Source organism: Dermacentor andersoni, chromosome 2, assembly GCF_023375885.2.
Source record: "Dermacentor andersoni chromosome 2, qqDerAnde1_hic_scaffold, whole genome shotgun sequence".
Taxonomy (NCBI): domain Eukaryota; kingdom Metazoa; phylum Arthropoda; class Arachnida; order Ixodida; family Ixodidae; genus Dermacentor; species Dermacentor andersoni.
In genome coordinates, this window is record NC_092815.1 from 82,211,649 (window position 1) to 82,237,851 (window position 26,203).

Genomic DNA, 26,203 nt, shown 5'->3' on the forward strand with positions numbered 1-26,203 from the left:
CGAGGGCAACGCGACTGCGCCACTGCCGGCGAAATCAAAACCGAAACTGCCGGCGTTGCGCGTTTCTTTGTCAACTTTTACTGATGTTTCTGCATGTTACAGTGCGTTATTCTTGTCCTCTCTGCGAAGTAGTCTCAAGAATGCGATTTGGCAGGTTTTATATGTTTAGAAATATTTGTTAGTCGTGATGCTGCGCAAGACCAATGGAAAAAATCCTTCGCAAAAGGCGTGAGAGGGGCGGTTCGTTTGTTGTCACTCGATTTCTAAACGGTTCAAATGACACGATGCAGTGCGCCACAAATCTTTTTCACGTTGGTGGACATTCATTGTCGTCACGTTTGTTAATTCCCGTTTGTCTGACGCAGATTTTATTTTTATTTTTTTAGCTAACGTAACGTTTTCGCTCTTCGATGCGACAGAAGAAAACTGCTTCGCGTAACTAACAGGTTGGTCGCTAATATTTGAGCTTACTTGATCTACAGCTAGGGCTCAGGTAGCGTAGTGTGATGTAACTTTATGGTAACGCCGGAATAAACACCGATGTAAGAAGAACTGAGAATGTACGTGAGCAGCAGCTTTGACTGCGCTGTTTTTGATGTGAAACACGGGCGGCCGTGTCACATTCCTTTGCCAAAACTACGCGAAATAAACAATATGGGACATGTTATGAGACTTGCAACTAAATGCTTCAAAAGTTCACGGTACGTACTAAATGTGTCAGTGTCAATACGCTTAAATAAAAAAGGAAAAGAGGGAGCTTTACTTGTAATAATGGCGACGTTCCTATGCATCCTGTTAACATTATTTCGGCGTTAATGTGCCGCACCTCACGCGCTCTTGTCGGCCTTTACCCGTGACAGTGAAGAAACGCGCATCTTTGTACCGCGATAGAAACAGTGTGTCAGGCAAAAGTGACAAGCTAGTATCTAAAACACTGTGCTCGTTCTTGCAGGGATTCGAAAGTGATTGATGACATTCCTTCGCGTGTTTTGCAAGAGGGGCGTACTGCATTAATTCCGATCTTCGCGCACCACATGTTGTAAATGCGCTGATATCTGCTAGCAGCTGCAGGGGACAGTTTGTGTTAGAAACCCGTGTCCTTTGTATATGTTATAGAGCGTTTCCAAACTGTTGGTCTTGTTAACAAATGCCTAGAAAGGTCGTCTACTAGGAAATGAAAACTTGTTTGGCATTTTGTAAGCTTTTCTGCTCATATGTCTTGATGGCGGCTTACAACTGAGTACAGTGTGTCATTTCAGAACCGCGCCGCCTGTTTTATTCTCTCAAATTATTCATGTCATTCTAGCGTCATGTCCATGAAAAGAACACTAGATCTAGTACCTGACCTTTGGTTACGTCGGAGGTACTTTCGTCTCTGTCTTTTTCATAGAATATATTACTTTAACCCTCCTCTTAAAGAAAATATTTTCACCACACCAAGTTACATCTCGTCTCGCATCGACCATCAACACAAAATTGAAGTGCCTTCTTGTCGAACTAATTTGTGCCATTCTTCCTTTTTGCCAAGAACAGCCATTGAATGGAACTGCCTTCCCACTTTCCACAGTCTCAATTTGTGACACCACTAACTACAACATCACCTTTGAAAGTGCCTTAAAGTTTGATTTTCTATTCTTGCTCTGTACTGCGAATATTGTATATTTTCACCACTCCTTTCTGTTGCGCCTTCTAGGCCTTGAAAGTATGTATAATAAATAAATAAACGAACAAATAAATAAATAAATAAATGATCGCTTCTCTTTTGCCATTTTAAACATAGCAGCACGGTTTCCTAGCTTTTATTTATGCAGACGGTTGAGCTTATATTTGTCTTTATTGCAGGCATACCTATCATGAGATGAAGATTTGCGCTGTTTCCTACTATACAGCTGGTGAGTTACTTTACACTGTCTTAATGTCAAATACGAGAAATGAGGTGGCTATGGCCTTTAAGTGTGTAACTTTTCTTTTCACTTGTTAAAATTTCTATCTTCAGTACAACACTTCGTGTTCAGTGTTTGTTGCTGTACAAAGTATTTGTTCATAAGGCACACTGGAATTCCTCATGTTTAAATGTATTGAATTTTATCGTATGTTTCTAGCCTTAATTGTGTAATACTTGAGGTTAGAATATAGACAACCAAAGGAAATATATCAGTTGTTTTGTTTTATGTCATGTCTTGTAATGCCAGGGTTGTCCCCTGTAACTGTTTCTGTACTACAAATGTTACTGAATCACTAGCATAATGCAGCCCATTAGCGCTATGAAGTTGAAGGGCTATTTCAGCATGTAATGTCTTATTGCTTAATTTTTATTTATTTATTTATTTTTGCATTTGAAAAGCATTTTAATCATATAAGAGTACTTGTGTGCATAGTTAGAACACCTTTAAATTAATTTCTGACCATTTAATGCTCTACAATAAGAGCTATTTCAAAAAACCGTTACGGTTATCTAGTGTTGAATAACACATTTATATTAACTACTTTTGTTGCTGTGCATCCATTGATTTGGAAGGCAAGACCATCCCACACCGTATGGCAGCTGCAAAGCGGTTACTACTGCAGAGATGACAAGCACAATTTGTGCACCTGGATAGGTGCAGCCACAAATTTTCTTGACATGTCCAGCCTTGCTAGAATCTTCATGTGCAAAGCAGTTTTTTCCTATTCTACAGATGTTGGCACGCTGACACATTTTTGTTGGATAACTACACACGACACCAATATGAGACTTTCTCACTTAAGCGTCGAGTGTCAACTCAGCAGCTTAGGACCAATATGTTGCAAGACTGCAGCAACCGGCTAGAAGAGGTTAAATACGTATATGGTACTTGCTTTTATTCACAACTAAATAAAAACAATATCTTTGTTGCTTGGACTGTATTCGTGAACTTGCCTAATTTGTATCCATAAACCAGGCACGTATTCAAGGGAATGCCCAAGGTGGCTCGGGGGACCACCCCCTCCCATCCCAAAATGAAACTCTTTGCTCATTTTCGCAAACGAAAGAGAAATGCAAGTGCAAGCAGTGATGCACCCATTTCTCTCCGAGAAAAGATACGTACTTGCTCACATGCAAAGAAACTAATTTCCCCAACATGTTGTCATAGGCTGGCATAAACATTATTGCTAATGTCAGTGTGCTGACTTGGGCAGGAGAGTCTACTGTCAGTTTCGTGGTTTCTTTTCCCCCGCAATACAAGCAGGGGAATTTCGTTTTGGATCCACACAATGCAACCGAGTTTGAAGTGAACTGCAAAGTGCTACAGGTGCACATTCGGTATACAGAAATATCAGGGTAATTATTCTTCTACTTACTTAGACAAGCACTACATTGAAGCTTTGTACATTTCCTATATCGACAACCTCTCTCAAGCGCAGCTTGAGACATCAGACAACAACACTATACAAAGCTGTGAGAACGGCCATGTCACTATGCTAAATGGGGAGTGGGAGATTTGGTAGGCAAAATGGCAAGCCATGCAAGAAGGAAAGCTTCCAGGCTGTGCAATGGACACTCTAGTTGAATGTCATAGAGACCTGTCACACACTCCTCAAATGATTCACAAGGGTCAGCACTGAAGAGAGTAAAGAAATATTTGCAAAACATGACAGCTGAAGAGCAGGTTAATCGGCTGGATCTCTTGTTCATTCACGGGGGGCCAGATAGTCAACGAAGTTATCTCCATGTTTATGGAGAAGCTTCAGTGTATGAAAATTGCAATGTAAAGCAAATATTCGGACAAGGGACATAACTACATTGTTTAAAAGAAAAGGGAACTGTATTAAAGGCAGGACCATTATTACGGTCATACTGTTAAAAGTACATATGTAGGAGATGACTTGGCATAGGAGAATCATGTCTTCTCACTCAATAATCTGGTGCCTCCTAAATCCGCAAGCATATACATTGTTGCAGCGCTGTATAAGATACTATATGTATAGTTGAGTTTGAACCCTCATTTATGGCTACCGTTGTGTCCTGTTGCTGCATCTTTTGCCACCATGTTGGACATCTCGTGTTTGTTGGGTGCATTAAAACAAATATAATAAAAGAAAGACAGGCCAGAGCTCCATATATTTATGTAATCCATGATTAATGCTCCTTCCGAAGTTTTCTTGCCTATATATAATCATCTAGATGCCATTTATGTCATAATATATGAAAGCACATCAAACACAAGAAGTGGAAAGCGTGACATGTTTGTTAATGCCTATATTGGATTAAGCATACCACTATGTGGCATATAGAACATTGTGCCACCTTGACCACATAGTTTGAATTACTTGGGCATTACATGGATGTGAATGAATAAATGAATGTGAATTTTCATCAGACAATTCTGGTTCTGTGTGTGAGGTATTCTAGTACAGCGTTGTAATAAATAAATTTATATATATATGTATATATATTTTGGGGAAAACAGATTGTTCAAACCACTGGGGGCTTAGATCTCCAAAAAAGGATACAAATTTTGGCTATGTGCCTGCCATAAACAAAGGGAATTCGATTACCTATCAGAATCTAGTTTATCAGTAGGATGAAGTGTTTCAGTACAGTGAAATGCAGCAGGAGCTCCTGAAGTCAAGAGATGGTAATGGTCTCTTGACTTCAGGGCCTCCTGAAGGACCTCCTTGACTACCCGTTTTACTTGATTTACACAAGATAAAGCATAGCTGCAGCAAGTAATACACTCCAACTTTGATATAGCTTGCGATCATGTAACTTATGATTAAAGAAAGCAAGGAGATCTAAAATATATCTCACCGATAGGCTTTTGATGAGTGTATGCTTATGATGAATGTTGGATGCAGTGAAGGTATTTTTGTGTCAGATACAACTTCGTTTTAATGGAGTTAAAATGTATATAAAGTAGAAAGCTATTATTACTGGAGGACTGTAGTAGCTTAAACAATGAATTAATCGCAGATACGTTGACAGGAACGCTCAAGAGCTGTAAAAATGTGCGAGACAAAAATTCACTAATACTGAAAATGCGAAGTTAATAATTACCTTTATTAATTACTTTCACTAAGGTCTTACTAACATGATAAATGGAATGATCATGCACATTTCCTTTTCTTTGGACAATATGGAAGGCTTTCCCATGTTTGTGTTATATGCTGGCCCTTTGCCTTTTCCATCAGCACACACATCCAGAATTTTGTCCACTCGTTGTGAGAAAGGCGACGGTCAGCCTTCCTTCAAACAAACAACAGTGATAGAGTAGGTAAAGGATCACGTACAACAGAAATGTGGCAAACCTCCCATATTCCAAGAGAAGAACATGTGCATGTGAGCAACCTATGTACTGCGCACTGACAAGCCCATAGCTGGAGTGGATGTGTACACATTATTGAAATGATTCACTTTTCCAATTCGGCATTGCTTCCTGCAGAAGTGCAGAACAGGGCCAATATTTTGCAGCAATGCCTTTTTTGATGCTAATGTCTTTTTGGGTTCATGAGTGGCTGCATTTGACACTCTGCCCCGAGTGGAGTGTCGAAGCTTTATGTGTAACCAGTGAATTATTCAGAGTGATATATCTCATCTTTCAGAGCATCCTGAAACTTCAGACTAAATGTCAGATCGAGCAGCATTGTCAGAGCACTAATATAAAAATAAGCGTGCCCAAATATCTAAAGCATTTGTTTCTTGGCGTCGTGTGTGGCAATATAACAAGCTCATTTCCACAAACATTCGAGAAAGCTAGAGCCAGAGCACTTGTTTTTCTGAGGAATACAGGATATTTCATTGGTGCCACATATGTGAGGCTTAAACACAAGAACTAGCAAACACTTCGGCACTTTGTGCACTTATAACAGTTAATATATATGTCATATTCAAGTTATGCTAATGGCAAAGGTGAGTTGTTTAATACGTATTCTTTGTCCAGAAATGTCTGTGCTTTGATTAATTTTGTCTAGTTCCAATCATACTGAAGAGAAGGAAAGGTAAAGTTGGGGACTAAATTACTGTCGACAGCTACGTGCATTAGATAGCACACATTTATGTAGTCAGTTAATTCTGATGTGCCTCCACTGGGAAAAGTACATAGGCCAGTATGCCTTTATTGGTGAGAGACTCTTGTACAGCGTGGGGTTCTAGGGTTCGTAGAAATGCTGCAACCAACTTCAGTTGTTGTAAAATTGGGTTAATAAACTTCATCATTTCTTTTTTCCTGGAAGGAGCAATGAAAATTTCGCCTTGCTCTTCTTGGCTTTATTAAAGAGCACTCCATAATGACAGTGCGGGGCCTCAGTTCCTTGGACACGACTAAATCATAATTTGTAGCATCATTTAATGCAACTAAATAAAAATGCGTGCTAAATCGAGCGCTGCTTCCTAGCATTGGGGTGTGGTGAGCAGAACTCTTTCATATACCTGCCGTAGTAGCTCAGTGGTTACGGCATTGCGCTGCTGAGCATGGGTCGTGGATTCTGTCTCGGCCATGGCGGCCTCATTCCTATGGGGCCAGAATGCAAAAACTCTTGTGTACCGTGCATTGGGCGCACACTATAGAACCCCGGGTAGTCAAAATTGATCTGGGACCCCCCCACTACGACATTCCTAATAACCAGATTGTGGTTTTCGCACGTAAAGCTCCAGAATTAAACTTTTCCTTAAGCATCCATGCATTTCAAGTGCCATATGTAGTGGTCACGCATCATCACAAACTGCTGATGTGCACGTCAATGTTTCAAGCCACACACTCGCTGTGTTGCTGTAAGCGGGATGTGCGCTGCATCAGCCAGTCGTCCCTCCTTCACTCTGTACTTCTCCCCATTTGACACAAGATAAGCCTGGTCTGTTACTGTAGCTGTGCTACTGCACAGAGAAGGACATTGCGAAACATGGGATGCCCTTCTCTACTTATCTTCCCTATTATCCAGTTGAGTGCCTGATTCACTCAGATTTTTGTGGTGAGATGATCATGGTGTGGCTTGCAACCACTGCACTGGGTTAACTAACCTGTGCATCAGTGATATCACATGACCATAACCTTCAACTTTCATGGTGTGTAAAGGAGTCCTAGACCTGTGTAATTACAGCGATTCCTTTGCTCCATTTTATTATATATTCTTACTAACCACCACTCAAAACTGGCCAATCCAGGTGATAACATAAACGTAAGCAGAGTGCTTTTTGGACTACTGAAGATGTCCGATGAGAAAGACAAATGGAATAAAAACGTATCATGGGTGTAACGTTAAGAGATAAGAAAAGAGCAGATTGGGTGAAGGAACAAACGCGAGTTAATGGCATCTTAGTTGAAATCAAGAAAAAGAAATGGGCATGGGCAGGACATGTAATGAGGAGGGAAGATAACCGATGGTCATTAAGGGTTACGAACTGGATTCCAAGGGAAGGGAAGCGTAGCAGGGGGCGGCAGAAAGTTAGGTGGGCGGATGAGATTAAGAAGTTTGCATGGACAACACGGCCACAATTAGTACATGACCGGGGTTATTGAAGAAGTATGGGAGAGGCCTTTGCCCTGCAGTGGGCATAACCAGGCTGAGAGGGCACTTCTTCTGCTTTCACTAACTTTCGTGGGCCCTTTCCCTACTTCCCTTTTCTGGTAACTGGTAACACTCCCTCTCCTCACAGCTAGAGGTCAAACATAATTCCTTCGAGGCTCTTTTGTCTTTCAGCTGAAGAGTCTGTAACTAGCCACGCCACTCAGCCATGGAGGCTGCCGCCCGCCATCCCCTCTGCAGCACCCGAGGACCAAGAGTGTGGATCCACACTAGGTGAGCTGAACCATTACAAGCCCCTTGTGTGCTTCCCCTATTTTGTGGTTGTAACCACAGCTGTGCAAAACACTCCGGCACTGTGGTTTCGTTGTTGTCTGCTGTTCTTGTCATTTGTGTGTAACTGAGGCGAATAAATGCCTTCAGGTTAAGATTTGTCCCTGTCCCCACTGGCCGGAACCCACCGCAGTCGTGACTCACCATGAAACGTAGGTTAGGGTTTACAGCTCTCAACTGCTAGGGCTGCTGTGAAAGTGCTAGCAAGCAACTGCCACTTCTCTGGTGTGGTGCGATCCAGAGAACGGTCGATTTTGCACACGCAAGCTTGAGTGATACCTCTATAACCTTTGCATGATTCATACACCCCATTATGCATATAGCTGGGACTGACTTTGGGATGTTGTGGAGGTTTACTACAACCAAGTTCGCTATGTTCAAGGCGCATGAGTATTGGCCCTGCCACTGCTTTAAGGCAGCAATGAGTGGAATGGCGAGGAGAATGCCATTGCAGATTTCTCTAGGGAAATTTAGGGGGATGTTCGAGGGTGTATATTATCAACCGCACTCGCATACTGTGTTAGCTCAGCGGCTGTGGCATTCTGCTGATGAGCATGAGGTCACGCATTTGATCATAAACCCAGTATTGTTCTGGCATGTTAAATCCCATGATTCCGTCACTCAACTACGAAAAAAAAAAAAAATTTTTTTACATGTTTTTTTTTCTTCTCATTTTCTCATTTGCTCATTCCTGTAATTAGGTTGTACAACCTGGGTGCAAGTGAAATTGAGAGACTAGGCGTGTCTGTGGTACTCTGGAAGCCTGCATCTGAGGTGTGTACCGTGTTTCAGGACTTGGCATTGAATCTCATATCAGGAAGTTAAGTACTGGATTGAACACATAATGTTTGCTAAAAAAGAAAGCAAACAATGAAAGCTACATTTTAAATCAATATTTCTTTCTCCGAAGTATAACTGCCCAAGAATGTGTTTGAAGTCGGAAAATGTTTAAGTACTTGGAGACATAACTAATCAGCCTAGAGTTAGAGACACCAAATTGGCTTGCAGTGGTGAAGTATCTCTTCAAAACTATAATTTGATTTGCCTGATGTAAAAGGATTGATTATTACTGGATAAAAAAAAAGAGATGTCCACACAGGGGAGAGACATCTCTCTTCACTGCATGAGGAGTGCAACACTTGACGATGCTATGCCTTTGTGAAGTGTTTGGCTGACTGAAACTCCTCTGTAAGACAGGACTGCTTGTTCAAGTGCCACAAAGGTGTCTCATAGCCAGGCAGAGGTTAGCTTCTGAGCCTTTCAGATGCTTCTTCTCGATAGTGGCACGTGACGTTGTGGTTCACAGAGGTATGGAGAGGGAGTTTTTCAGAAACACTATCACAATAACCTGTCCACCTGTATAAGTGCCCCATTCAAATGTCCCTTAAGTGTATGAAGAACAGAGGTGCAAACATGTTTTTGAGGCTAATGCCTCAAAACTTGTCAGCCTATAACTGCCATGCGTACACCACAAGGTGTACACATTATTGCACCTGGTGGACTTCACTACAAGACGTATGATACATTAGGGTTCTTTGTGTTAATCTTTATTGTAGAAGTCCATTTCTTTAGTACTAGAATGCAATTTCACCTGTTTTTTCACCGCATTGACAGGCTCCTGACATGAAAGGAAAATTCCTTTGTACTGTGGAAGTCCTGGTATTAAAGGCTTGTTGAGACAGCAGTATTTTCCACATAAAGCACCATTAAGTTCATTCTTTACTGTGATCGCATTCCGCCGATTGTTACAGACTTTCAGTGGCAGGAGTGTGCCATTTAGTTTTTGGCCTAGACCACTCTGAGAGAAGGAAGGAGGAGAGGAAAGACAGTGGGAAATCCCTGAGAAGAGGTTTACTGTGATTAGGTGGAGTGAGCGCTGACATTTATCACCACCGCAGCTGCTGTGAGCGATGGAAAGGGCACACCAAGGTGACATGTGGAGAGGGCAGCATCGACCCTTCTGCCGAAAGACATAGCTGCAAGAAGGTGAATAGACAGTGATGCACCATTGAAATGCCTGGGTAATGTGCCACATGTTTGGAAACATGTTCAGGGAAGTGTCAATGCAAAGAGGGTGCAACAAATAAAGGGTATGCCTTGCTACTGTGTCTCGATGTGGAGGCCAGGTGACAGCGTCAGCAGGAGAATAGCATAGGGGTAATACCACAAAGGTAAAGCGCGAGCCAAACTCACCCATGCTACCAGTTACATCTCGCTCAAGTGCAGCATAAGAAGCCACCCAAGTTTTTTTTTTCTTTTTTTTAAGAAACAGCTTTCATTTTATTGTGATAGCAATTATATGGCCACAGCCACTCCTAGTGCACTTCCGCTGTCGGCATCGCCGTCGCCGTGAGGTTCTGTATAAAGTCCAAGGGCGATGACACAGTCGCCGTGTGCCCTCCGCTGTATATGCGAGTGAAGTTGTGCGAGGGTGAAGTTGTGCGAGGGAAGCGATGATCGCGGCTCAGTCTCACACATGCGAAAGAGACGAAAGCAGGCAGGAAGTGCACTGTGAGAGGGGGCTACTCCAGCTGCAAGTGCGCGTGTGGCGGCTGCCCACGGTTTCTCGGCCTTATCTTGAAAGCAATATGCATAGGGGGCAGAGTCTAGGTGCGTTGGCAGCTCATAGCTTTGTGCATGCTGTGTGTTCTTGGCGCTCACTTTTCATTGAAGCGCCTCTCAGCACGAATGTCACTTCGCTCGCTGCTGCTGCCGCGTTTCCTCATACCAACACTCGACAGTGCGTTTCCATGGTCATCAAGTCAGATGTGTTCATGCTTGCTTGTGCGTGTGACACCATGCTTGTTAATCAGTGTGCCTATGTTTACAAGCTTATATGGCCGATAAAACTACTATCCTTACTTCACATAGCTTTCCACTAATTTGCTGTTGCAATCGATGCTTCGCTTGTGGGTGAAACTGTGACTATGTTATTATGTTACCATATACGGTGAAACGCCTTCATAACTAAGCGCTTGGGACCTCCAATATCTTTCGTTATACAGATCACTTCGTTGTAACAATCACTCACCATACCACTCACAATAGAGTAGGCTATGCACATTCAACAAGAGAAACCTTTAATTTAATATGAGTTCTAGGGAGACAGTGAAATTATTCGCTAATATTTCATGGCACCTCATCTGATAGAATATGCAAGTGCAGTCAACCTTATTTTGCACCAAAGTTCACTGCATACTCCACAACAAAAAGGGTGAGTGATGCAAGATAAAGCTGCACATTGTCAAGTCTCGCTATTGCCCCCCTAAAGTCAGAATTCTTCGTTCATTTGCCGGTTTTGCATCGCTGTTGCTTTCGTTGATGTTCGCATCCTTTCCACTCTAGATGGCTTTGAAGATATTGCTGGTTGCCAATGATGATTTTGTCAGTAATGATGTCAGCGAGTAATGATTTGTTAGCGATCACACCTGCTGCTGCGTTACAAGCAGCGTACAAGTTGATTCTGGAGCAGTGCAGCACGACTGTAATGCTCACTGACATTTGCACGCTCGTCAAGTGTGTCACTAGCATTGCCGTTAGGTCCATCGCAGAGCACAACTCAATGGCATATGCGGAAGGCAGTGGTGGCACCGTTACGCAGCATTTGTTGTAAAGCAACAAATCAGCTGCTGGGGACAGCTAAATTCCTCCAATGTACAGGCAAATTTGTTGCAGTGGTCTTTGTTGTAGAGGCAATCAGAATAAATACGAAAGGTAGGAATTTGGCCAGGACACAGTCAGTCATTCGTTATTCAGGTCATTTCGTTGTAGAGGTGTTCATTGTAGAGGTGTTGAGAATAAAATCGGTGATGCTATACTGTAATTATGGTTGAAGGCAAGTTCGGCCTTCAGCTCTCATTTTCATTGCTAATAAGTCACATCCATATGATAGTGCAGAATCACTGGCACGATTCCAAAAGAGTAACATGCCAACCAAGAGCAAATTTGGGGCTTGCCCATAGTGACCTGTTAGGAGGACTGAATTGAGGTTGTTTCGCAGTGTGTGAATCAGGACAGCTATGCAATGTTCAGTCTTTAGAGATGCTTTTTGTCCTGACAAGTTGGCACCTGCAAAAAGAAAAGGAGAAGTAGAAGAAGAAACGCTGAAAGTGAAATTCTTACTGATGCGAAATCTTAGTTGAATACTGTCAAAGTATAACTGAGGACATGTTTACTTGTATCTGATAAATTTACCTAAAATGACCTGTCAAGTTCTTTAGAGTTAAAGTTCAGCTTTCTGCCCAAGCTTGCAGTGACCACACCATGCCTCATTAATTAGCGAGGCAAATGCACGGTGGCCATGCAGTGACCATGTAGACCTGTGTAGTAAGAACATGCTGCGCGGATCTGGAGCAGTGTCTTCTGTTTATTCTTCAGTGTTTCTTTTCGGTCATTCTTTTTCCTCATTCCACTTATAGCTTGTCAACCACTAGAAGTGTATCGCTTGTGCAATTGTCCTTGTATCACATCAGACAGCCAACATTTTAATCACAGGGTCATGTCATGCTCTGTTCTTTTTAGATGACCATTTCATGATTAATTGAGAACCATTTCAGCTCATTTATTGAATGATGTGGTAATGAATTGTGAGGAGTAAACTAAAGTGGAGGCACGCCAGGGACCAGTACATTACATTTGTTGTTAATTGCTCAATATCATTCTTATTGGGCACTGCGTGTCTTAGCTGGTACTTCAGATTTGTGTCACAGCGCTTGGTTATTGAAGAAAAGCAGGGAGTGACTTGAGTTGGTGTAGAGATGGGGTATTCTGACTTATATGCACACTTGTAAACAGGATGGCACCACTGAGCTGTAGAAACCATGTCAGTAAGCAGTAATTGAAAAATGTGAATTGAACTGGGTGAAGTGTTACTGGTAAAGGTTGCGGAGAAAATGGAATAACTTTTTCAGTCACCCACTTGACAGGCACACATGATAGGCAGTAGGGCTTTGCAACCTCAAGCATGTCCCTGTACGCAACACTCTCCGTAGATGCGTGCTACTGGAGCCAACATGAAATAACAAGGGGATTTCTCTTCATCGGTGCAATAATTGCTCTCCTTGGCACCTATTTCCTATTGTCACCCCTACTTTTTGGCAGAACTGGCACCAGAACCCCTCTTCTTCTGTCGTTCTTTCGCTGTCACAAATAAACACCCCTTCTTTTTGAATATTTCAACTTCCCAGACCCTACACAGCCCCTTATTATCCTTTCCTATTATTGTAGGCTCGGGAAGGTGAGCTATATATACATGCTGCCAAGGAAAGCACTTTTTGCCTTCATGAAGACAAGTTTCCTTGTCAAAATGTTGGCCCCAGCGACAACCCTCCGGCAATATCCCAACCACAGCTAATCACTTCGTCTTCATCTCGCTGTGAGCCTTTGTCCTTTCCATTGGCGTTTGTTCAACACTTTGTTGCCGCTCGTCATTGCTCGGCTTATGAGGTATGACATGTTTGCTGCAACAGTAGTGCTGTCGCATTGGTGCAGTCACATTACATTTTACTGCTTGTCTTGGGGTCACTGTTTTTACCACTGCAGGAGAAATGTCCCCTCAGCACAGACCTGTTTTTCTGCCAGCTCTCAGCTCGAGGTGCAAATTTTCCGTGCCACTGTTGCCGACCGCACAGAAAGAGCGTGGCTATCATGGTCCTGCAAGATCTCTTATCTCTGCACGAGCATCGGGGCTTTGTGATGAGCCACAGAGATTTTCTGCAGCCGCCTGGAAGTGTTCGTTTTTCCCGCTCGGCCTCTAGAGATAAGATTCGTGTGACAGCGGAGGAAGTGCTCCCTTGCAGTGAGGGCGAGACCACTTCGAAAATGTGGACTTTGTCCAAGGCACTGATCTGCCATTGGGGCTTCTTGTGTTGTTCATTCCTGTCTGGTGTGTGCGTGTGCCTGCTTACGGTGGTATTTATACAACAGTGAAATTGGGCTGTTGCAGTAAATGTGTGAGTTGTGTAAGCACAGATAACTGCTAAGCATTAAATAAGTGACCTGATTACATGGATAGATACAAAGACTTTATGTTGAGTGGGAACAGCATGTGAAGAGAATGATTATCATTGTAATGATTGCTTCACTTAGCAGCAGCAGGTCTTGAAACATTGGCCATCATGGACCAGATTGCAGGTTATTGGGCACACCTTTGGGTGAGTTTGCATTATTTTTTATTGAAGGAAAAATTTTGCATTGTGAATTTAAAACAAGATGTCATGCTGAGGCCTTGGCAAGAAAAGGCAATCTGCCAGGGTTATGTTTTGCATGCTTTTCACATCATTCACACTCTACAGTCAATGCGAAATGTGGCTTCTTAAGGGTTTTAGAGGACTCAAGCTTTATTGAAAACAGCCCAAGTCCCAATTTAGGATCATTGTCAATACAGTACCACTTCTTGTGTTCAGTTTGACCCATGTCAAACTTAAGAATGTGGCTTCATTCAAGTAGTTGGAAATGCCCTTCCAAATGTTTCACTTGCTGTTTCTATAACAATGCTTGTCACTGCAAGGTCTCCAGTTCAGTAGACCTTTCAAACTATTAAACAGCCCTGGGGGTTCTCAAATCATAAGATTGAAGAACACTTTCTGCTATTTACCAAACCACAGAAATTATTAACCTTCAAATAGCTTGTACAGGATGGTGACACACGCTGTTTGACAGTTTGTTTTTATTTCTGCATCTTGTATTTGTGTATTGTCAATAAAGATTTGCCTGCTGTATGATTTTAGGGTGTGCCTTCACAAGCATCTTTCTTTTTATTTTTTCAGAATAATTCTGGTCATCGCATTGAAGATCCAAGAAGTGCACAGCAGCATACATGTCAACTGATATCAACACATGTAATGTGCTGTGGGTGATGTATGAATTCAGAAATATTTTCTTATTCGTCAAAGAGAATGGCACTTTTTCTTGTCCTGATGTCTATTGACAGCCCTATGTCATGGCCAATCATCATGTTATTGCAGTCTGTTCAGTCTGTTTCGTTTTATATTTAGAATGAGCCTTTTTTTCCCCTAGGAAGGCAATTTGAAACAGCATAGTGTAAACTTCCGTTAAGCCAAACCTGCTTAATTCCTTAGCCATATTGTTTTATTAAGAATATTCTTACCCAGAATTCCTTTCTTATTGCCATTGATAAAGATCCTTGTTACAAAAAGCAAGTTATTGAGGCAAAAATATTAACTTACTCATATAATAAATAAATATAGGTTACTGAAGTTTATTGTATGCCATAGTATAGATGCACCAACCACCAGCTAGTAATCAACAGTTATGGAAGAAAATATATAGAGAAATTTTTAGTCTTTGTCACATTAGCTGCACAAGTTAACAGCATCTTATTTGACTAAAGGAGCTTTGGCAGCGTGTGGTGCAGCTAAAAAAAAGAATATAGAATTGCGCAGAGTTGCTTTCCAACTTATTTCATTGACTGTTTTCAAAACCAGCTTATCTCCTAAAAATCATATATTCAAACAACTCAGCCGGTGAGCTTACATTGAACTTCTTATAGGGTGCAGAAAGAAAAGAAACATTAGAGGCTTCAGCGGAACACTGTTGACGTAAATTTTATTCCACTTTGTCGTCCCGTGAGCTTTCCTCGTTGTCTTCTTCATCCGAGCAGCTACTAAGCTCAGTCATAATCACATTTTCTATCACTTCTGGAAACGATGTACACCTCGGTGTCTGAACCACAACTGTAAGACAAAGCAGACGAAGAAAGTCCTCTTTTCCGGAAGATGAGCCAGCAATACACGCATAGCCTCCATCAGATGTTATTTTGAAACCGCCAGTTGCCACACGAAAAATGCGCTCCAGAGGCAGAAGAAAGAAGTCACTGTGCCTTTATAGTGTCCTCTGCCAACCAAAACACCGGTTAAGCTGCGGATGAGCTGCACTTGTACTAAACGCTTTGGGGACACAAGGACTTGAACAAGGAGGGCTCATCCAAAACAGTTTAGGGGCTGAGCCAAATTTTCGAACATAGGGAACAGTGTCTGAGAATTTGGTTGTTTTCAGATAAGCCTAATGTAAAAGAAATACGCTTAAGAGGAAGCTTTAGCTCGGGTGCTCCTGTCTAAATACATGTAAAAGGAGAATTCGTTTTTCTTGGCAACCACTGCACCAAATTTGACCAGGTAGTTGCATTTAAAAGAAAAACTTAAAATCTAGTGACTGTTTGTTTCAAATTTTTGATTTAGATTGTCACTTTGTTATTAAAGATTGGCGAAAATTGAAAATTGTCAGAAAACAAAACTATCAAGTTTACAACTCTGTAACTCAGCAAGGAAAAGTGATATTCCAATTATGTGAATCGCATCTAATAGTACATCTAAAGTGGACAAAATTGATGTGTTACACATGAATCTGAAAAAAATTCAGTAATGTGGAAATACAGCTTTTGCAGAACTCTTGTACACAATGCAACAAATTCACCTAAGATATAAATTGACATATCTAATTTGTCTCCTTTGAATTATATAATGGATGCCGTTCACCTAACCGCAGTATCTTTTCTTGATGCAGAGCTATCAATTTGTACACTTCGTGCTTCCATATTTTTCAAACATTCGAATTTTTGAAAATCATTTTAACAAAATTCAGGCCCTAAATTGAAATTCCGCTTCCCACAGTCACTATGATTTACCTTTCTCTCTCAAATGCAACAAATTTCATTAAAATCGGTCCAGGGGTTATCTCAGAAAAGCTTTTTTGTGTTTTTCATGTATTTGAATAGGCCGCTTCGGAGTTGGCCCCGAGCTAAAGCTTCCTCTTAACACAAGCCTCTTATTCGGTTCAGCTGAACTTCCGCCGCCACCACTGACAACTGAACAAGTGGGCCTGATCTGCATATACGAAGGAAGTTACTCTGCTAGCCACGTAAGGAGCAAATAGTGTTTCTGTAGACTCAAATAACTGCAATTAAACGCCTACACAACAAAAGCCCCTACAAAGAAATGACCTGTATAACGAAAAATTCATTATAACCCGACTGAATTCCAATCTTTCATATGTACTGAGAATGCTTCTACAATGAAGGCCACTAATAACGAATATTCCTCCATAACGAGGGAATTTAGGCATCCACAATGGCTGATTTGTTGGTTTGCAGCGGACACTGCACGGGATACCACCATTGCCCTGCGCAGATGCCACTGAGCTGCACTCTGCGGCACCGCTAATGACAGCTTTAACAATGCACCTGACAAGTGCACTGATGCCAGGGAGTGTTGCAGTCCTGTGGCACTTTTTTAAACCAAGTCATTTAGAACCCGTGTCAATGAAACAATGGGCATTTGAGAGTCAAGCATGTTAACCACTAAGCTACTGCGGAACAATAGTGCTGAAAAATTAGTGCAAGTTAACTTTGTGCTCCACACTGACTCTGAGAGCAGTGGTGTCTGTGCATGTATTTCGGAGGCCAGAACGAGCAATACTGCAGTGGATGAAAATTACATTAATGTGTATAGGGACTGAGGTTAAGTCCGCTACAACAATGTGTGAGTCAGCGAGCGAAAGGCCTGGGAACCATTCGGACTGATGGCAGGAGCTGAAGAAGCTCGTTTTTTAATTATTCTTCTTCTGACCTCGCGGCTCACAGCACGAGGCACGAGACGCACACGCCGGAGCATGCCATATTAGAAAGTGGCCGAGAAAGATGACAATGGGTGCTACAGGGCACAGACTTGCATTGCAGCACCGTCATTTTGAAGTCATCATAGGGGGTTCTGTAATAGGGTGCGTCCATAATGTCTTGGAACTCCCCAACCACCTCTGGAGGGAGTGCCGAGACAGCGTGAAGGAACCTTGCGCGCTGCGAGGTAATGCGCCAAAGGTCAAAGATGGCCTCCACCTGAGTAAACCAGGCTGCAGGATTTTGTAGCCAAAAAGGTCGGCAGGTGAATGTGCACTGTGGCGAGGCCCTCTGCACTGGTTGTCAGTCTCTCGTTTGTGGCCTCATCCAGGACGTTGTGCTTACCGTACATGCATGTCTGGGTCACTACATTATAGGGACTGAGGTTGGGTCCACTACAACAATGGTTTAGTCAGCGAGCGAAAGGCCTGAGAACCATTTGGACCGATGGCAGAAGCCGAAGAAGCTCTTTTTTTTTATTCTTCTGACCTTGTGGCTCACAGCACGATGCACGAGATACACACGCTGGAGCACGCCATATGTGAAAGGTGGCCGAGGAGGATGAGGATGGTTGCTAGAGTGTGTTCACCCATTACGAGGAACTGGACAAGAACCCAGTGGTTATAGGGTGGTTTGTTTGGAGGGAAGGGGTGGGGTCATATAAATAAGTATTATTTAAAGTAAGAATTTGGAAGAAAAAGAATAATAATGCAGTGGACAAGGATGGGCATTGTATAGAAATTGTTCTTGACAAGATGGGGGTAAGTTTGTGTGTAATTCTTCATTGTGATGTTCGTGAAAACAGCGTCAGCAGCACAAGGAAGGTGGACATGGCAGTGATGGTTATAAGTGTACATATTGCCATATTTTATTGTCGGTGAAGAGCGAAAGTAGTAAAACGCAAGTCATGAAGCTTACTGTTTATTGTGCGAACCTGTGCCGAGCAAGACAAGTAACACTCAGCATAATGATACTGGCAAGCACACTCGTCGGTCGTCAAAATCTGGTGTGCAGATCAGGTGGGCCAGTTGTTTATCATACATGACTCTTATACATTATACATTTATACATACAGTGTTTTCGCTGGTGCTCACTTAAGTTCTAGAACATGCACCACTATTCACAAACAGAATTTGACTACACAAGGCTTGGCAACAGCTTAGACAGATAGAACCATTGATAACATTTGAGAAACTTCCTGTACAGAAAGGCACGTCTTGCACTAGGTGATAACCTTGCACATTTGTTAGCTGGTGAGAAATGGTCAGCAGGAAAGATGAATAAGTATTTGTGGCAATATTCACTATAGAGGACAAGCTCAGAGTATGGATGTCAACTGGAAACAATGTTGATGCCGACAGCAATGTTGCAGCAACGTCACCTAGTTTACACAACAGCTCACAGAATTCAGAAGTACGAAGTGCACTATATAGCAGTTATTACAAAAATAAAACAGCACAGAAGCAAGAACGGGGACCAAAGAAAGATAGCACCACAGTTTGGTCCCCGTTCTTGCTTGTGCTTTTGTGCTTTGTTTTATTTTTGTACTGTTTCACCAACAAGCCCAGGCCTCCAGTATTCTATATGTCAGTCTTGCACGTGTAAAGCAAAAATTATGTTGCTAAAATCGTGTAGGTGGCACTGTGTCATTTTGCACATGACATCAGCTGTAGTATCTTTGCTCTCAGGGTTGAATAATCCCCAGGCAGGACCTTCAGCCTTTAACAAGCATTTAACATGCAACTGGCTCTTCCCCTGAAGCCCATATATTTGTTTACCCAAAAACTTAATTTAAATATGGCAGGCAAGGGAAAATAAAATGGTGGTCTTCACAGAGGGAAAATGCTGCTGTCACAGTAAATGAGTTCAGAGCTGAAAGTATCACTGCAGTCTACTGCTGCTTTACTAAGCGACCGTGCGCCTGCTACCCTGACTGCTGTGATGCTGTGAAGGCCGGACAACCTATGTGATCGCCAGTATCCATCTCTACAGGAGTTCTAAGAATGCATTAGAGATGTGGCAGGAAGAGAGAGAGAGAGAGACAACTTTATTCGTCAGAGTGGAGAGCTAATTCATGGGCTCATCAGGTAGGCCAGGTGGCCGCCAGGCATTGCGTGACGGCGACCTCTTCGGCTCTCTCCACGGCTTGGAGTTCATCCGGACTGTAGTTAAGCAGCACTTGCTCCTGCAATAAAGGTGAGGGAGAGGCTAGGAAATTGGGGGGAGGGGGTCCTCCTCACAGTCTCAGAGGATGTGACTGAGTGTAGCTAGCTTGCCGCACAGGCGACAGTACGGACTTACTCTGTCCGGGTAAATGCATGGGTATACGTATGGGTTCGGGTGTGAGTGGGTCTGTAACCTGCGCCAGGTGATCTCCTGACCCTTGTTTAGTTTACTGTGTGGTGCGGGCCTAGTGTGTTGTGTAAGACGGTAATATTGGGTTATGTCACGATATGAGTGCAGGACTTCATTTGAGGTCTTCGGTTCCAGCAGGCTCTCTGCTCGGCTGACAAATCCTCGAGCATGTTGGAGGGCCACTTCGTTCCCTGGATTCCCCGCGTGAGCCGGGACCCATATCAACTCTATTGAGCGTGGTTCTTCGCTGTTGTGTAGTGACTGTGGGAGCTTTAGTGTGGTCTGTGCCACTATTCCTCACGCAAAGTTTGTTATGGCGGTTTTTGGAGTCGCTCATAACTATAAAAATGTGTGTTGAGCAATGGCACAATGGTGGCTTATTCTGCTTCAGTGGGGGTGGCAGCATGTAGAGAGCTTGAAGCTGTTTGTGCCTCGAGTCCTGGGCCTGGAACAGTGCAAATGGTGTAGGTGTAGGGTCGACTAGAGTACTGGACTGCGTCGACCTACATCACGGCAGAGTTGGTACCGTACATCTTGTGCAGGGCCTGGGCCCTCGCTCTTCTTCTGCCATCATGATGGCCGGCTAGTGTGGTTTTGGGCAGCAGTTTGATGACGAACATGCCCCTTATGTGTGGTGGGATGGTGGCGGGGTCACTGCTCATCGGGGACACTCTGAGGTCCGTTCGAGTGAGGATCCAGTGGCCGGTCTTGCTACCTTGAAGACGATGAACCTGTGATGTGCGGTGTGCTTCAATGAGTTCATCGGTGGTTTTGTGAACTCCCAGTTGAAGAAGTTTCTCGATGGATGTGTGTCCCGGTAAGCCGAGGGCTATCTTGTATGCGTGTCGTATAATGCAGTCGAGGCAAGCTCGTTCTCCCTTCTGTAACTAGGTATGGTAGTGTATAGGTGAGACAGCTGACGACAAAGGCCTGGACTAGTTGGAGCAGGTCCTTCTTGATGCCTTGCTTACGCACACTCACTCTGTGTAGCAGTCTCGTGGTCTGGTTCACCATCATCTGGAGCCAGTCAATGGTGATGCCGTTCTGCCGGTTCTGCTATAGTATCATGCCCAGCACTCGCATGTGCTCAACGGGGGTGACTGGCAGCCGTTTTATGCATATCGTGATGGAAGGTGGGGGTGACAGTGCTTGCTTTGGTTGTGTGGCCGGATCAGGAGGAGTTCCGACTTGTGCTGAGAGCACTCTAGTCCCACTGCATTCACGTGTTGTACGACAATGTCACTGGCATGTTGGAGCGTTTTTTCAACTGTGTCATCCAACCATTCACACGTCCAGAGCGTGATGTCGTCGGCATATAGCGTGTGTCTGAGTCCCAGGACTTCATTCAGTTTTGGAGGCAGGGTGTGCATTTCTAGGTTGAACAGGAATGGTGAGAAGACTGCGCCTTGCGGCGTGCCTTTGTCCCCGAGCCGAATTACAGGTGAGCGCAGGTCCCCGACCGTCCTGTCTGTGAGGAATGACCTGATATAGTTGTAGGTTTGTTCACCGGGTTGCAAGTCGGCTAAGCTCTCGAGCATGCCAAAGCGTCCCCATGCCAAAGCCACATGCTGTCGGGGTGTGCATGCACAGGACTTCTAAGCACTTGTACATATAGCTAGAGCTGTAAAATAGTCTAATCCTGCATTCACTGGGAACCTGCTTTGCTGTTTACATTATTTATTTGTCGGATACTGTCAGCTGCATTTTGGCAGCCATGACAGGAATGGCTGCATCAGCTTTAATTCAAAGAAGATAAAGTACGCAACAGAGACATTCAAGTTCACAAAGGAGGCATTAAGGAAATTGTTGAAAAAACAAATAAACCCCGTGCAACCATCCAATCAGCGTAGGGCTCCTACATTCGCAAAGTGGTAGTTTTCCAAAACAATATTCATGCACAACACACTGAATAAGCACAAGTAAAAGGAAAGAAAACCGTCAAAGGCTAACATTAATTTGATTAAAGCTATAAACACAGGTGTAAAAGAACATTCATGTTGAAGGTTACAGATTAGGTTCATATTGCCGAAATGAAACAAAAGCCAAGAGGAAGAAAGGTCAGAGACGGCACCCCCGAAGAAGGTTTGTAACTGCATTACGTGACAAATTCATGGAACTGTGCCTCAAGGGCCACGCACTGCAAAAGCAAAACATTTCAGAGAAGTTCCCTATGATGAATAAAAAGGCGATAATAATGTGCGTACAATGGAAGCCACATGCATCAATGCTGGAATAAGTGCCCACCGCGATGCAAACATCATTGACATGACACATTGTAGGCATGTGTGATGCACTGCATTGATATAAGGTATGCTTGTCATTAGTGAAGTTGCAATGGATTCCTTCCCACATTGGTATTGCTGGCAATGAAAAAGCTTATGCTCTTGCACAGTTCATGTTCTTTAATCCTTCTAAAGTCAAAGCCCCGAAGAGTAATCAAGGTACAAAATCTGACGTCCGTACTCACTTTCAGTCGCTTTGGTTTCCACATGTGCCCTACAAGACCAAGTGATTTCATCGAGAAGAAGCATCACTTCTATATCGAATAAGGACAGGATCTACTCTTGTACCAGCATGGTTATATAAGATAGAGCTTATTGGTTTTCTAAACTATACTGTATACGATGAGACAAAAAACTTGGAACACTTTGTGTTGTTATGCCTAAAATACAGAGGTGAAAGGGGTGCTCTTCTTGAGAACTGCAAAAGAAAGACCTTCTGCAGCACTTTGTGTTCCAAGAAGGGTCAGTTATCGCCCGCAAGGAAGCTTCACATCTTCTTGGACTCCCAAGAGAGACTGGACATACAGCATTCTACCTATTTAGATACAGTGGTGGCTATCCCCTTGTCAACATTCTTGGGTATTTGTGCATGTGCACAAATCTGACATTGAGACTATTAGCCTGAGCCACTCACAGCCACGTGCTGCCTGTGTGGAACATCCCTTCAACCACAAACGTCACGTATTTGTGTGAGAAAATATATGAAATCTTACAGCATGGTCATGACGTTAAAGAGACTGTAATATTTGTCAAGGGCTTCCTATTTTGTAGCACAACAAAAAGTCTAGCACTCAAAGTGTTTAAACTTGCAATGGTTTCTTTGGAAAGCTAGTAGAAGTTATTAAAAGATAATTTTTTGACCTTCATAGTTTCTTTCTCAAACTGTGTACGGATGCTTGCAGCACCTATTACCAGATGCGATGGCAATGCCATGCTGGTAAACTTGAGAAACTGGAAGTGCAAAGCACTTCTGCAGGAATTGCTTCTTTGTGTTAAACACACAAATTATGACCCTAATTGCCATCCTTGGTTCATAATCGGTTGCATGTCACATTGTAGTGACGTTGAAAAACAGTAGCAAGAACTGTGAATCATGAAAGTAACTCTTTATTGGGCGAACCTGTGCCCTGAAAAGCGAATTACACTTGTAGCACAATGGTAGCGGTGAGTACAGTCGGCGATCATTGAAAATCTGATCAGCAGGTCAAGTGCATCAGCTTTTATACATGACTCGTCAAAGGTTCCAGCACAATCACTGCTGCCCATGTGCCTTCCAAAAAGTACTACATAATTCGCACGGCACATACTATCAGATTGCACAAAATTCGGTGACAACAGACAATGGGTAGAATTACTGATAACATTAGAGGAACTTCCGATACACACAGGCGTGTCCTACACTGAGCAATTGTGATTAACATTTGTTAGCCAGTGAAAAGCATTCACCGGAAAAACGTAAACAAGTACACGTGTGAATAAGTTATTGGTTGTTGTTTTTTCTGAGTCATCCGTTTCCTACAGGCTCTGGCGCTGTAGTTTGTGTCTTCGTTTGGCACTGCTGCCGAAATCGAAGCCTCTTATGCAGCTACATTGTGGTGAGGCATGCCTATGCTGGTGTTGTGGTGATGCCAGCACGCCTTAAAAGTACAACACATTTTCAACAACCTGAAAAACACAGCGACCCTCGCGCCACTTCCAGAACACTGCTCACACTTTTGCACATCGCCATGTGAAGAGGGCACACTCGAGGACTCGCTCGCACACCACTACATTCGTCTGCACGAAGACGATGCCACTTTCCAACACGTGCTAACTCGAAATAGGAAAGAAATGACTCTCTGATGCAAAGAAAAGTACCAGAAGGGCATAAAATACAACATTAAGCAATGCATCAACGTATCAAAACAGAATAATTGTTCCTACATGGGCTTTAGGTCACGTGATGGTATACTGTTTGGTTTACACTGTTTCTTTTTTTTTTTTTCACTATTTTTACACCATGTCATTGTTGCACCACTTTCAGGCCCGATTTGGAGATATATTTTCTATATAGAATAAAAGCATTCTTGTTTACATCAATGTGACATACAATCTTCTCATTCCACCACTCATTCCAACCACATTCCAAAATCTTGTTCTGGATGGTAGACAGTTCAATTAGATGGTGTTGGTTGGAAGTCGTTATTCACTCACATCCTTACAGCCATTGATCCAGCTTCTGATGTTCACAGAGGGTGAAAGGCAAGGTCCAGATGCAGGTCACAGCATGTTAAGCTGTGTGATCCATATGCTTGTTATTGCCTGCCAGTGGGCAGGTTTTTGGGCAGAGTCAAACTACTGATTCCTAACGGGGTGTTACACATTGCCAGTTACCCATTTAGACTTGTAACGGGCATGTGCTTTGCTGGTTAGCCAATCATTTCCAGAAAAACAAATAAAATACTTGTAATAATGTGTACTGGGTTGACAGATTTGACTGCCGACTTCCCAAACATTCATTTGTATGAAAGTGTAGAAGCAAAATCTTTTTCTTTTCCTGATTTCTTTCATGTATGCGTGCGTGCAGTGTCTGAAAGGAGTGAATGATGGGGGATAGCCTTTCTTTATTGTTACTCTCTGATACTCTGCTAATAAACAAATGACTTGTTTGAAAATTGTTGCATTCAAGTTTGTCCCAAACTTTGGTGTTCTGAGTGTGTAGCTACCTTTGACAATAGCGTATCTAGCGCTGTCTTTGTGCTCCTCCCTTCCTTCTTTCCAGTCCCCAGGTTTTTCAGTGGGACAACAGTAGTAACCTCATTGCTTCGACTGAGAATTAAGCAAATAAAGGCTAGGAAATTTCCCACCAAGAAAAAGAGAAGGGGTAAAGAGGCAGCCTAGGTGCTATTGCATAACATACACTTACAGCCATATAAAGAAAACAGACAATTATCCATTTTCATCATATATATATAACTAAATTGAGCGTGTCAGATTCCCTTATTATTCTCACTTGTTACGGAAGTGTACAAGCATGTACGAAGGTAACTGACCCCCCAGCACTGTCCAAGCTGCAATTAGGCATTGGTTGAAGGAACAGTTGAGGTGCAGTTATATGCCTGGAGAATGCCCTCAAGTAGAATCAGCGATGCCATCTTTGCAGCTGATGCAAAAATTAAGGCCAATATTGACGGGAGCGGTTGTTACTGATACACACATAAGTGTAAATGCTTGCCTCAGTTACAGCCAATCTGAAATTTGCTTCAGGTCATAGTTATTCCTGTACTATTTCATTTCTGAAGCAACGTTTATGACACAATTGTTCCATGTTTTGCAGTCGAGCCTGGTGCTTAAGCCACTGTTTTGCACACTTTCAGTGGTCATGTTTTTATGTGTTTATGCTCGCATGTGTAGCAGTTACATGTTCAATTTGTGGATGGCCACTTGCTTGCTCTTCCCCTTTTCTGCTGGTGAATGTCCCGGCCCCTTACCAGGTCTGGCCATATTCAGCTGACAAGTGCAGAGCATACATTGTGCGATAACGATCGTGTCGGCAAAGTATTACATCGCTACGTGACGTGCAAAGGTCTGAAATTTCAAACCGAACGCCGATTTTCCTTCTCCTCACGGCCACCACGCTCCAAGCTGGAGGTTGACGTACTTGTGTGCCTGCGCCTACGTACTGGTGTCCGCAGTGTGACGTTGCTCGTGGTGACACGTGACTTCGAAAATTATTCAAGACAACATCTGTTATCTGTTTGATCTGCTGCTTGAATTGACAAATCGAAGTTTAGAGAAATAATAAAACACACAAATGAATGTCTGCATGTTTGTTTTACTTTGCACTGAAGCAAGAAAGATGTACTTCTGCTTCGTCTGCTTGTTCCCACGGTCATGCAGTCACGTGCGCAGGTACCGAAGCTGCCATTTTCTACTGTGTTCCAGCGCGTGATCGTGCACTGTGATTCGCTTATGTCTGCCTCGGTATTCGTATAGCACTGAATTATACCGCTAGTCATGTTTATGTGATCCTCAGAGGTCCGGTATGGTAGAACGCAGGGAAGGAATTTCGCTTGTGGAGGCTAGATGGGGCGAGCGGAGAGAGCGTCTTGCTTGGCAGCGGAGCCTGCCTGCTAAAATCGTG

At 43.1% G+C, this 26,203-nt stretch overlaps 1 protein-coding gene across 10 annotated transcripts; it reads left to right on the forward strand.

Annotated features, from left to right (window-relative positions):
* The first annotated feature begins 71 nt into the window (after positions 1-71).
* LOC126541772 (uncharacterized) lies at positions 72-25,878 on the forward strand. Of its 10 annotated transcripts, none has more exons than XR_008614823.2 (7): positions 72-240; positions 387-446; positions 1,843-1,892; positions 7,657-7,755; positions 8,514-8,586; positions 13,354-13,964; positions 14,580-14,709. XR_008614823.2 is itself a non-coding variant. In XM_072286448.1 (6 exons), exons 1-5 carry the CDS (start codon positions 655-657, stop codon positions 14,667-14,669), a joined length of 351 nt encoding a protein of 116 aa, XP_072142549.1. In that variant the 5' UTR covers positions 567-654; the 3' UTR covers position 14,670; positions 16,610-25,878. The 10 variants fall into 10 exon arrangements, 4 of the variants coding, with proteins under 4 accessions (XP_072142549.1, XP_054932869.1, XP_054932867.1 ...); XR_008614822.2 differs by lacking the exon at positions 72-240 and adding an exon at positions 9,711-9,798 and having other exon boundaries at positions 247-446; XR_008614825.2 differs by lacking the exon at positions 387-446.
* The last annotated feature ends 325 nt before the right edge of the window (positions 25,879-26,203 follow it).